Here is a 12,228-nt window from a genome sequence, read left to right as displayed (position 1 = left end):
TTGGTTGTTTCTTGTAAGAGTATGTTATAATATAACAGCTACATTTAAAAACAATATTGCAGTACCTGGTCCAATCAGGAGATGGCTTGTAGCCTTTAGCCGTTGTTGAACTACAACATCCAGCAGGCGCAGATAGGTGGTGGTTGTCTAGAATTTTCCTTGTTGTTGATAGAAAGCCATATGGTCACTGACATAAATACTAAACTAACAATTATTATACACTATCATAATATACCATTTGTACATTTATAAATTGCATTTTCTTTCCAAGTGCTCTACTTGTCTGGGGCCAAGCACAACTGCTCCAAAACCAGTTCTGGGAACCAGCCACTGACAAAAATCCTGAGCAGGGCCTCCGAGGTCAACCAAAAAAATCTGCTTAGGAACTAAGAAAAACTGAAACAACCCACAAAGCACATCCCAATGCCCCCACCCCATAAACTATGTTTTAAACAATAAATGAGAATTAAAAGAAGTGTGTAAATTGAGAACGGAAGCTGCCTTTTTATGCTGAAATTCAGCGGGTTTATTTTTTCCAGTACAGGTATGGGATCCGTTATCCGGAAACCAGTTTTCTAGAAACCTCCAAATTATGGAAAGGCTGTCTTTCCATAAACTCCATTTTATTTTATACAAATAATCCAAATATTTAAAAACAATTTCCTTTTTCTCTATAATAATAATAATAAAACAGTAGCTTGTACTTGATCCAAACTAAGATATAATTAATCCTCATTGGAAGCAAAATTGGGCTTATTTAATGTTTACTTTATTTTCTAGTAGACTTAAATTACTGAAATATCTGTGATCCTGAAAACCCCAGGTCCTGAGCATTCTGAATAACAGGTCCCATACCGCTATAGAGAAAACATTGTTTCCCTTTCTTTCTTTCTTTCTTTCTTTCTTTCTTTCTTTCTTTCTTTTTTCCTATTTTCATTTCTATATTGTGAATTTTGGAGAATTTAGTAAAATCAACCCATAGCATTTGAATCAAAGTTTTCATCATCTTTAGGCTCATTTCTCTCTAGGGGGAGCTAGTGAGCTGCAAAAGGAGACCTCTGTTCACACATCACTGGGACTATTCAAACAATTATCTGTTCACTTCAGATTTTTGTACTCTGGACAAAAAAAAGAAAGACAACCCCCTCCCAAACACTCTTTACTAAAAGACAGATTTTCCTTATTTTTTTTTTTGGCTAATCTAGATTTAGAAATCAGTGCACTTTATTCTTATGCAAACTCTTTTATAGTCAGAATAATTACTTATATCCCCAATAAAAGCGTTTTTAGACAATTAATCAACCACTGAAAGCAAGCACAATTTAACTCTTTTTAGTGAGTTTAAAATAAAATAAGTGCCCATCGCCCTTAAGTGATAATTCTGTATAATGGATCTTGCCAATGTGGTTTAATGGTTAATAATTTAGCATTTTGCAATGAGATTATATATATATATATATATATATATATATATATATATATATATATATATATATATATATATATATATATATATATATATATATGTGTGTGTTTGTGTAAACGTTGGCCTGTTTTCTTTTAAATATGCATTGAATAAAAGTTAAGTTTTATTTTTTCTAAAAATCCTAGTGTGCATCCAGATTTTGTGAACAATTCTATATATATATATATATATATATATATATATATATATATATATATATATATATATATATATATATATATATATATATATATATATATATATATATATATAATGAAACAATTTTCATATTTTTTGCTTTTAAAACTAATTCATTCCTCTAGACCTTCAGAGAATCTTTCATAATGATAAACTAGGCACAAAACTATTGGAAAATATTTATTTTGAATTGCTTTTTTTATGAAATAATTACATTTTGTACAACTATTTTATTTTCTCCACTGAGTGTAACAAGTTTGCGCAGAACACAAAATATTTGGAGAACAATTTGATTTTGTGTAAGGCAAAATAAGTACCTAAACTTCACGTTTCTTTGATATGTTGTTTTGGTATTTAACACTTCTCAGAACACACTTTTTGTTTAACTTAATGCCTTTAAGAATGGCTTGGATGATTTTTTGGACAGACATAATATCAAAAGCTATTATGATACTAAGCTCTATAGTTAGTATAGGTATGGGTATATAGAATTTAATTAAAAGTAGGGAGGGGTGTGTGTATGGATGCTGGGTTTTCATTTGGAGGGGTTGAAATTGATGGGCTTTGTCTTTTTTCAACCCTTTTAAATTTAACTATGTAACCGTATTTGACATGTTGTATTGCATTACAGCATATATTGATTTTTTTTTTTGCATTTTTGGCGTGTAAATAAATCAGTTCTTGTATTTACTAAGGCTTATTTTTTTTTTCTCCAAAGAAATAAATAAATATTCGACATCAAGATTCAATGAAAATGGAACCCTGGCGGAAACAAAAAAGTACTTTGCCAATAGACAAATATAACCAGGTGGAGTATTTAATTTTGTTCTTTTAAAATTTGTTGCGAGGGTCAATTGCAAGTGATTTTGTCTGTTTTTACCGACGTTCGATTCTTAACAAACGATGGTCTGTATGTATGGTATTTGAGTGTATAAATTGGTATGTATATAATCCCATTATTAGCCTACATTTCGTACAAACAGAATAATTGCTTGTATTATGTTGCATACAAGCTAACCAAAACTTTATAGCTCCCACTCAGGTATCCCAGAACAGAAGGATCTGCAACCCACCCAAAATGGGGATGACTCAGTAGGAGGCGGGGGGATTTTCCCCTCTCAGGGACCAGTTTCATGAACCACATTTCCTGTGACATTAAACCATCTATTGTCTACAAGAATTAGGCAGGACCCCTCATCTCCTAGTGCCCGGGGAGAGCTAAAGGCAGCACAATACTGAGGGTCCTCATACACAAAAACTTCCCTCAATATCCACCATACTTTATTTTCCCTGGGAATTAGCTCCCTGCTTGAAGGACCCAAATCCAGATCCCAAATGACTTCAGCCCCAAGGGTACAATGAGAGCAACCAGAAGGCTCATTTCCTTGCCACTACAATAGGCTGGGATTAATTATTGTCAAAAGATATCATGGTGTGTTATGGTTATCAGTTTGCCTTACATGTGTGCATTATATGTACTACTAAAAAAATAGCTAAATAGATGCACACCTATATGTATCTAGGAGAAAAGAGCTGGAATAATTATTAGTATTATTTATAATTATAGGAATAGAGTGATTAGAGAATTATTATTTAGTGAATAAAGTATTATATTGTGAATAAAGTATCCCCTCTTGTAAAATATAAGGATATTAATCATACAGGTCATGGAACTCTGAGATGACTTCTAACATCCTCATTATTTTGCAATAATGGGGTACTTTATTATAATGCAAAAATTTCAGTGAGTCATGTGACAGAAATGACATCACTAAGCTCCCGATGACATCACTAAGCACCGTTTATAAGGAGGATATTCATGTCTATTATACATAGGTACGTGTAGGAACAGATAGATGGAATAGATAGACTCAAAATAGAACAATGGAATTGGACAAACAGGCCGGAACAGAGGGATTAAATAATTAAAGCACAGTTTTTACCATACACAGAATGGATATAAAAGAAGAAAAAGCTCAATGCTTGGTAAAGTTGTTAGTCATTAGGAGGGATGTCTGTTGCCTGAGTCCTGGGGTATCCCCCTTCCTGTAACAAACCAAAGGAATGTGAATACACCCCCCCCCCCCAATGTGGGCACCCTCACTTTAAAGGCATCTATGAATAAATAAAATACCCCATGCTGTTGGATGGTTTGGGATGTGGGGCTGTGGAGAGGGAGGTAATGAAACTCACTGAGGGGTGTAGTCCTTAACAAATTTCACAGGTGCTTCTGTGGGGCTCCCAAGCACTGATTTACTGACCTAAAAAAAAAGCCAATCAAATGGCAATTGCTGCAAGTGAAGGGGGAAATTATTATCACATAGGGAGAAAGGAAGTCTTTTTGAAGTCCTGCTTTCCTTCTGAGCTATTTTCTGCCTGTCAAAATCCATCCACTTCCAAACTGGCCCAGCTAAACCTGCAGTGCTTGCCCAGTTAAAGGGGCACAATGGGAGCCATTTAGCATTTCTAATAACAAGTGGGGGGGGGTAAAGCAGGAAGGCTTTAGTTCTGTGGGTTTCCATTAGTTAATCCCTTTCAGGGCATTCCGGATGTATAAGGGTTAAACACTCACATGATGCAGTCGAACGATATGAGTTACTGAGTTCAATTCAACCTAGGTCTGTGCTCACACTGTGTTTAAAAAAATAATCCATCATGAAAAGTTAGTATACAAAAGTATAGAAAGAAAAAGAAAGAAAGAAAGAAAGAAAGAAAGAAAGAAAGAAAGAAAGAAAGAAAGAAAGAAAGAAAGAAAGAAAGACCTCTCGAGTTAAGATAAAACTCATGATAACCAATAGATAGAGAGAGAGAGAGAGAGAGAGAGAGAGAGAGAGAAATGATAGATAGATAGATAGATAGATAGATAGATAGATAGATAGATAGATAGATAGATAGATAGATAGATAGATAGATAGATAGATATAGATAGATAGATAGATAGATAGATAGATAGATAGATAGATAGATAGATAGATAATAGGTGATAGATAAATAGATAGATGAGAGAGAGAGAGAGAGAGAGAGAGAGAGAGAGAGAGAGATGATAGATAAGGAAAATGGTCACTAGAATTTCACAATCGAAACTCTTTTCTAAATCAGCATTTGAAAACGGCAGCGTTTGTACATTTACAACAATTTGAAAATAAAATGTTCACTCTCAAATTCACTCTCAATTTAGTTAACGATTCTAATAGCGTAATTAACCATACGGGAAAATAAAGGACATACTCGAAAACACTGCCAGTTTTTTTCTTTTAGGGGGGGATAGAATAGAACAGCCAGAATGTTACCTTTTCACTTATTTCGTTTTCCTATTTCCCCCAAACCAACTTTATGTAGTAAATGTAACGAACTGTAAACGATCCACCGTGTAAATTGTATGCCATTAACCCTCCACAAGTGACACACGACGATAAAGAAAAATATAAAAACAACATTAATGTGGTAGGGAATTTTCTTTTTTTTTTCAATCCGAATTACTATTGGAAATGCATTGCGATCCGATATGCTTATGGTTATAAACACATTGAATTCCAGTATTCGTCTGAATACATGAAATTAATGAAGCATATATGTATAATATTTTATTTATACTATATGTATAATATTATTATAACAATAAATTGGCGCTGACCAGAATACCGTTAGTTTATCATGAACTGGATACACTTTACTAAATATCGTTGTTACACGACAAGACTGACGCTATCCAGTCCCCTTCTAGGTTATCAATAGCACAGGGTGATCCTAAAAGAAGACACGAGAGGATTTTGCTACTGATGCTGATTATACAACAAATTCTATCAGCAAGGAGCAGTCAAATACCTCTGCCCCCACACCCTCCTGTTTGGGGGTTATTTATGGAATGTCCCTGTGCAGACTGTAACCTGATGCTTGGATATATGATCAGCCTTCCTCCTATTCATTATAGATTAATAAACAAAATCTGTTTAACCCCCTTCCCTCCGAATTGAGACAGCAATTGATATCATTGGTTAAAGGGGTTGTTCCCCTTTGAGTTAACTTTTAGTATGATGTAGAGAGTGATATTCTGAGACAATTTGCAATTGGTTTTCATTTTTATTTGTGGTTTTTATTATATATATATATATCTTTATTTATATATAGATATATAGTTATTTTATTCAAGCTCTTTGGTTTTAGCAGTCTGGTTGCTAGGTCCAAATGAACCTGGCAACCATGCACTGATTTCCATTAGAGACTGGAATATGAACAGGAGAAGCCTGCATAGAAAGATGAGAAATAAAAAGGTAGCAATAACAACAGATTTGTAGCCTCTAGCGAGCATTTGGGTTTGTAGTTGGGGGTCAGTGACCCCTTATTTGAAAACTGGAAAGAGTCTGAAGAAGAAGGCGAATTGTTCAAAAATGAAAACAAAATGAAGACCAATTGAAAAGTTGCTTAGAATTAGCCGTTCTATAACATACTAAAAGTAGATTTGTAGCCTCTAGCGAGCATTTGGGTTTGTAGATGGGGGTCAGTGACCCCTTATTTGAAAACTGGAAAGAGTCTGAAGGAGAAGGCAAAATGTTCAAAAATGAAAACAAAATGAAGACCAATTGAAAAGTTGCTTAGAATTAGTCGTTCTACAACATACTTTAAGGAGAACCGCACCTTTAACAATAGACGCCCCTAAAAAGGTCTAAGCAACTATATTTTGTCAGTCTTTTCCCTGTCAATAATCTGCCAAATCTATCTGTTTCCTAAGTAGTTGCCATTATTCAGCCTCACCGGTACAAAGTCACAATGACCAGTGCCAAATATGTATTATAAACGCCACTATACACACCCACCCAAAATCCCAAATACACACACACACAAATCATGTAAAAAGAAACTCCTTTTATGCATGAACAAGAGGCTCATTTTCTTGAGCCATTTAGAAGATGTGCTCGGGCGAGCAGCCTCATCGCCTTCACCTGACTGCAAAGCATTCTGCCTTTATACCTGGAAGGCGAGTAATGCTATAGCTTTCAAGTCCTGGCAAATGACCAGGCTGACAGCACTTGCTGCAAATAATTATACCCAGCGAGGCTATTATTATCAGTTGAGCTTTAATAAATGGAAGCTGTGCTGTGTGTAATCAGCGACACAACATGGCATTAGGAACTGACAGTTGCTTACCTGCGTTGTAGGCAGCTAGATCCGCCCCAGAACCTGGACTTTTTCTCTTTCTTGGTCTCCCTTTCTGGACAGTTCCCACGCCATTGTAGTAAGGCAGCCCCAAAGAGGTAGCCACTGAGCCCTTCCCTGATGCTACATCCGAGTGACCGAAATGAACTTGGTATTCTCCCTGTATCAAAGTCTCAAAGTGGAGCCGGCAGTATACTAAATTGTCCTTCATCCCAAAATGGTCCCCAGTGGTGAGCATCTTGTTGCAAGTGTTGCAGGTAAAGCAGTTGAGGTGATACACTAAGTCCCTGGCTCTCATTACCATCTCAGAGGCAGAGATTCCCAAGTGGCATCTGGCGCATCTCTGGACTGAAAACCGCCTGTGCAATCAGAACCAGGACAGGTCACAGTTAGTCATCCACAACATGCAAGAGAATAGATTCATAAACCATTCAATAGGCAACAAAAAAACACTTAAAAATATGTTGTTGTTTTTTTATTATTTTAATGGGAAACCATTTTCTTGGCGCCTTTTGCGTCCTGGTGCGTCTTGGCGCAGTAGCCTTCTGGTTAGGAACTAAAGGGTGCCAAGAAAACTTTTTCTCGTGATACGGTGGCCTGCATACATATCTCTGGCTATAAGGAATATCAAAAATGTCCTGCTTTGTATGTGAAGTATTGGAATTTAATTTATAGAATTTAAAAATAAAACACACAAATATTTATATATATATATATATATATATATATATATATATATATATTTATATTTTTTGTTGTTTTTTTTTTAAAAATATATATATATTTTAGATATTATATATATATATATATATATATATATATATATATATATATATATATATATATATAGATATATATGTATATAGAGATATATATATATATATATAGATATATATATATATAGATATATATATATATATATATATATATATATATATATATATATATATATATATAGTATGGGCTAAAAATATATCTATATACTGTAGTGTTCAGTTTCTCAGATCAGATAGAAAAACAAGGTCATTAGATGGTGGTGTGTACTAAAAGGGACACTCCTACAGAGCTCAGAAATGTTAGCTTCTCCTGCAGAAGTCATACCATAGCATTTAATATACACAAAATCAAGGTAGTAAATGGATTTTATGGTATAATTACATATATAATGAATACGGAGCAATCTATGATCCAGGCATTAAAAAAAAAATCAGAATTTCTTATTTATTAGCTTGCAGGGGAAATATATCATTAATATTATTATTATTATTACAGCGCTAAACAGCTATGTTACTGGGGGAATGAGAACTGCCAAATTATGATCAATAAAATTGATATAATGTTTAACGTTCCCCATTTACATGGTGTATTCTAGATTTAGGAGTGACTTGAAACGAAATTGGTGTAAAGGTTTGCTCCAAAATTTCTTTGCTTGCTGGGTCTGATTGCAGATTGATATATATATATATATATATATACACACATAGATATCTCACAATCTCTTTTTTTTTTATTTTATGAATAGATCAATCTCTGGATGATTATTCGGAAATAATAGGTTTCATTGAGAGGTATCTATTTCGGGTTTCAAGACCTTGTATCACCACTACCCATTGGCCTTTCTTTGTAACCACCCATTTAACTGTACCTTAGTAAAAATAGTAATTGTGGATGAAAAAAAGACACATCCATACAGACTGACAATAATACACTGCAATAGGTTCTTTGTTGGCTGCTCAGTGTGCAGAATGTGTTATAAAGGCAAAGAGGGGGCTGTACCTGTAATAGTCCTCCTTGCAGTATATACTTCCATCTTTGCTAAAGCAGGTAAGCTCCGACTCCAGGTTTAATTTACATTCACAGCACTTTAGGCAACGCATGTGCCATTGTTTGTCAACTGCCAAGAGGTAGTACCGGTCTGAAATCTTCCCTCCACACCCAGCACAAAGTGCAGCCCGGTCACTGCTGATGGATGGCATAATCTGGAGACACAGATACACAGGAAACATTAGAGAATAAAAATGGCACTTTTTAGTAACTCATTCAGTGCAGAAGTTTTCTGAGAAACTGTCACTGAACGAAAGAAAGAAAGAATGAAAGAAAGAAAGAAAGAAAGAAAAAAAAAAGAAAGAAAAATAAAAAGAAAAAAAGAAAATATAGTAATTTAAAAGTTTTTATAAGGGATTTCGTTTAGTTTCGTATAAAGGCTTCAGGGCAGAAGAGAAGAACGCTGATAATTCTCAATTGAGTTATCTCTTTCTAAACCAGGATTATATCATCTTCTTTGGAAAATTAGACCAACACTTTCACCGCCAGCAGAAACAACTGGGTAATTCTAAGCAGCAGCTAAAGGAGGATTTAAAAAGGGTCTTTTCTGTAAATGTTTCGACCCAAAGCGATCCAAATAATGCGCAGATTGTCGAATTTGGATTGTTAATAGGGCAGAATAAATAGTAATTATTGTTCAGGGAGACACATTGCACTGGAAGGCGACCTGTATACCCACGTGCAATCCTGCTGAATGAAAGTCTTTTCTGCATGAGGACATTTAAGGCGAATTACAAACTAAAGCTGGTCTCTGGTAAAGCGTTTTCACGCTGATTTATATAAATTCCCATTGTTGCAACACAATGAAGCTTTCCAGTGGAAAACAAAGAATATAAAAAGTCAACTTTAAAAATAAATCGTTTTTTCCCCCCGATTAGATGATCACGTCGTTAAAAATCGCTCACTATACCTAGATACGAAGACGTTGAATGCCTATATATATATATATAGTATTGCCTATGTATTGCCTATATATATATATATATATATATATATATATATATATATATATATATATATATATATATATATATATATATATATATATATACATATATATATATATATATATATATATATATATATTGCAACATTATTAAATACGCAAGGATATTTATAACCTTCTTGGATATTTATAACCTTCATGAACAAATACATACTGGATTTACCTAACTGTTGCACCAGATAATTAATACTAAAGCAAGTGCTTCTTGCCAAATTTAGGATATTACTTTAGTAAACTGCAGATCATGCAAAAGCAAATTGCCCTTCAGGGTGTTTTATTGTAGCAATCGTTTTCTATTGATCAGATTTCTGGAGTTATTGTTGACAAAGAAAATATTGAGAGGATTGGGGAGTAGACAGATACATTGATGATATATACCTAAGTATGTAAACACATACCTGGATGTTCTCTTTGCAGGTAGTATATTAACTACATAACTACATTGGGCTGGTGGTGCATCTAGGTGTGTGTATATATATATATATATATATATATATATATATATATATATATATATATATATATATATATATATATATATATACACACACAAAAATAAAACTTCAATATATATATAAATAAATCTTAACACACGCACAAATATTAATATATATATATATATTGCATATATATATTTAGTCATAATTAAATGTATGATTGATAGATAACATCCTTGGGAAAACAAAGAAACATTTAATTGACACGATATTAATATCAGAACCATTAAAAACGCTGTGTTTACCGATAGCGAGTTGATGATCTCAATTATAACAAGATGACAGACTAGTCGCTGCGACTGGATGAGAGGGGGGGTTATACTTTAATTCCTAGTTATTCATTCGTATCCAGCATTTTATAAAGCTTTTGATTTGGCGGTATCATTCTGAAAAAACAAACATTTTCCTCAGAATAAAGATCTTTATTTCGAAGGAGATAAGGCCCTCGCCTAAGGAAAATTCTAATTTTAAATTCATCAAATGCATATCAAATAAAAATATAAAGGTGTTTTAGGGGATAATGTAATTTGCTATTTTTTTGGGAGAATGAACATCTCTGCGACTCCTGTTCCATACCTACCGTCTCAGTTTCCCCTCTATCAATGGCAGAGCTGATAGCAGCGACTTCGTTCTTGGTTCTTCTGTCCATCTCATCGATGACCCCATGCATCTCCCCCCCTGATAGGCTGTGGAAAAGCATCTCTGGAGCGTGGAAATGACACGCGTGGGAATCTTTACAGATGCTTTGGTAGCCTAATTCCATACACTGGAGTCCTAAGCCATGCACCGAATGTCCAGGCCAACAAAGGAGGTCGGGCTTCTTTTCCAGTAAATAGGCTTAACCAGATGGGGTAATTAATATATATATATATATTAATATCAAAACAAGTCAAAGAGTCCTGAGCCCTCCTGTCTTGGGAATGTCATGTGATGTGCCCCCAGAAATAGCAGCACTGTTAGGAGTCAGTCTTGAAGGGCAAATCTTTGCATCTTCAGGTGGTCGGTGGAGTCGATCCCTAAATGAAATGTCCCTTTAACTCTATGCGCTGGCAAGATTAGGAGAAGGCAAGCTGAAGACACCTTGGGTGGAAGCGACAAGCCTTCTAGATACCAAAAAATAAGGTTTCAAGGCCTCTTTCGTTGTTTGGCATGTATAAAATAACTTGCACTTCACTCCAGAGACAAGTCAGTGAATGAATGCCCACAGTCCTTTGGAGATCAGCTGTCAAAATTCAGAATGGGCATTTAAAAAAAAGAAGAAAATTAGGAGACATGATTGCCAGCATCAAACTTCTAATATGATGGGTGCTGTAGATCTTCTAGGTTGTTGTGATAAGTTTTTTCGTTCCTGCAGGCAGGGCTATGTGAGTAATGGGGGAGGAGGGTCCTCTACTGCATGGACTTGCTGTAATCCCTTAAAGTGAGAAGCTCCCTTCTTTATTCCTGCTCTGCAGTTCTGTGTGCAATCACAACTGCACCTTTTCTACAGGGCCTCTGACGCCAGCCCCTGCCCTCTTCCCATTGGCTGCATCCTTTATTCAAGGGCTGCTTATTATAGTGTGAGAGTACTGGGTGGGGGAAAGGCTTGTTCACTTACAATCAAGACTCTCTCTCTCTTTCAGCTCTTCTGTAACTCTGTCCCATCATGTGACATGGGGTGGGGGCTAGTCAGGGTATCTACTAGCCTGGACATCTACTGGGGCTTGCCTACTTCTCCCACGATTTTCTTTATTAATGACCTACCCTATGATAACTCTATTGGCATATTTTAAATGAATAAAAAAAAAAAAATCTGAATGCTATATAACATTAAAATATTTTTTTTTTAACCCCAGAAAATTAGAGTACTGTTGTCTGTATGTTTATGAGTCACAAAGGCAAGTCGTGCGACAAAGTCGCATATTGTGTGATACTATGTAGCAAACATAATTTTTTTTTTTTTTGGTTTATTGGTTTTGAAAAAATTCATGTCTTTGCAGCGATTAGACTGGCAGTGCCATAGATGTTGGGAATAATGAAAGGAATGCACAGAACCAAGGAGGAGGGGGTATTTAACACTTCACAATCCGAAGACGTTTTTTTGG

General features: G+C 34.9%; 1 protein-coding gene across 2 annotated transcripts in view; it reads right to left on the bottom strand.

The window, feature by feature from the left end:
- lhx2.L (LIM homeobox 2 L homeolog) overlaps positions 1-11,652 on the bottom strand; it is a 36,231-nt gene extending 24,579 nt beyond the window's left edge. Inside the window, exons 1-3 of one of the 2 annotated variants that reach the window (XM_018229556.2) lie at positions 10,725-11,652; positions 8,594-8,796; positions 6,809-7,176 (exon numbers count right to left, since the gene is read on the bottom strand). In XM_018229556.2, coding sequence (XP_018085045.1) covers positions 6,809-7,176; positions 8,594-8,796; positions 10,725-10,907 — 754 coding nt within the window. In that variant the 5' untranslated portion in view covers positions 10,908-11,652. Of the gene's footprint in view, positions 1-6,808; positions 7,177-8,593; positions 8,797-10,720 lie in introns of both variants that reach the window. The other variant, XM_041572487.1, reaches the window with a different exon arrangement.
- Positions 11,653-12,228: the final 576 nt, after the last annotated feature.

Source organism: Xenopus laevis, chromosome 8L (genome assembly GCF_017654675.1).
Source record: "Xenopus laevis strain J_2021 chromosome 8L, Xenopus_laevis_v10.1, whole genome shotgun sequence".
NCBI lineage: Eukaryota > Metazoa > Chordata > Amphibia > Anura > Pipidae > Xenopus > Xenopus laevis.
The sequence above is the reverse complement of the archived record's forward strand: the minus strand, read 5'-3'. Positions and strand labels throughout refer to the sequence as shown.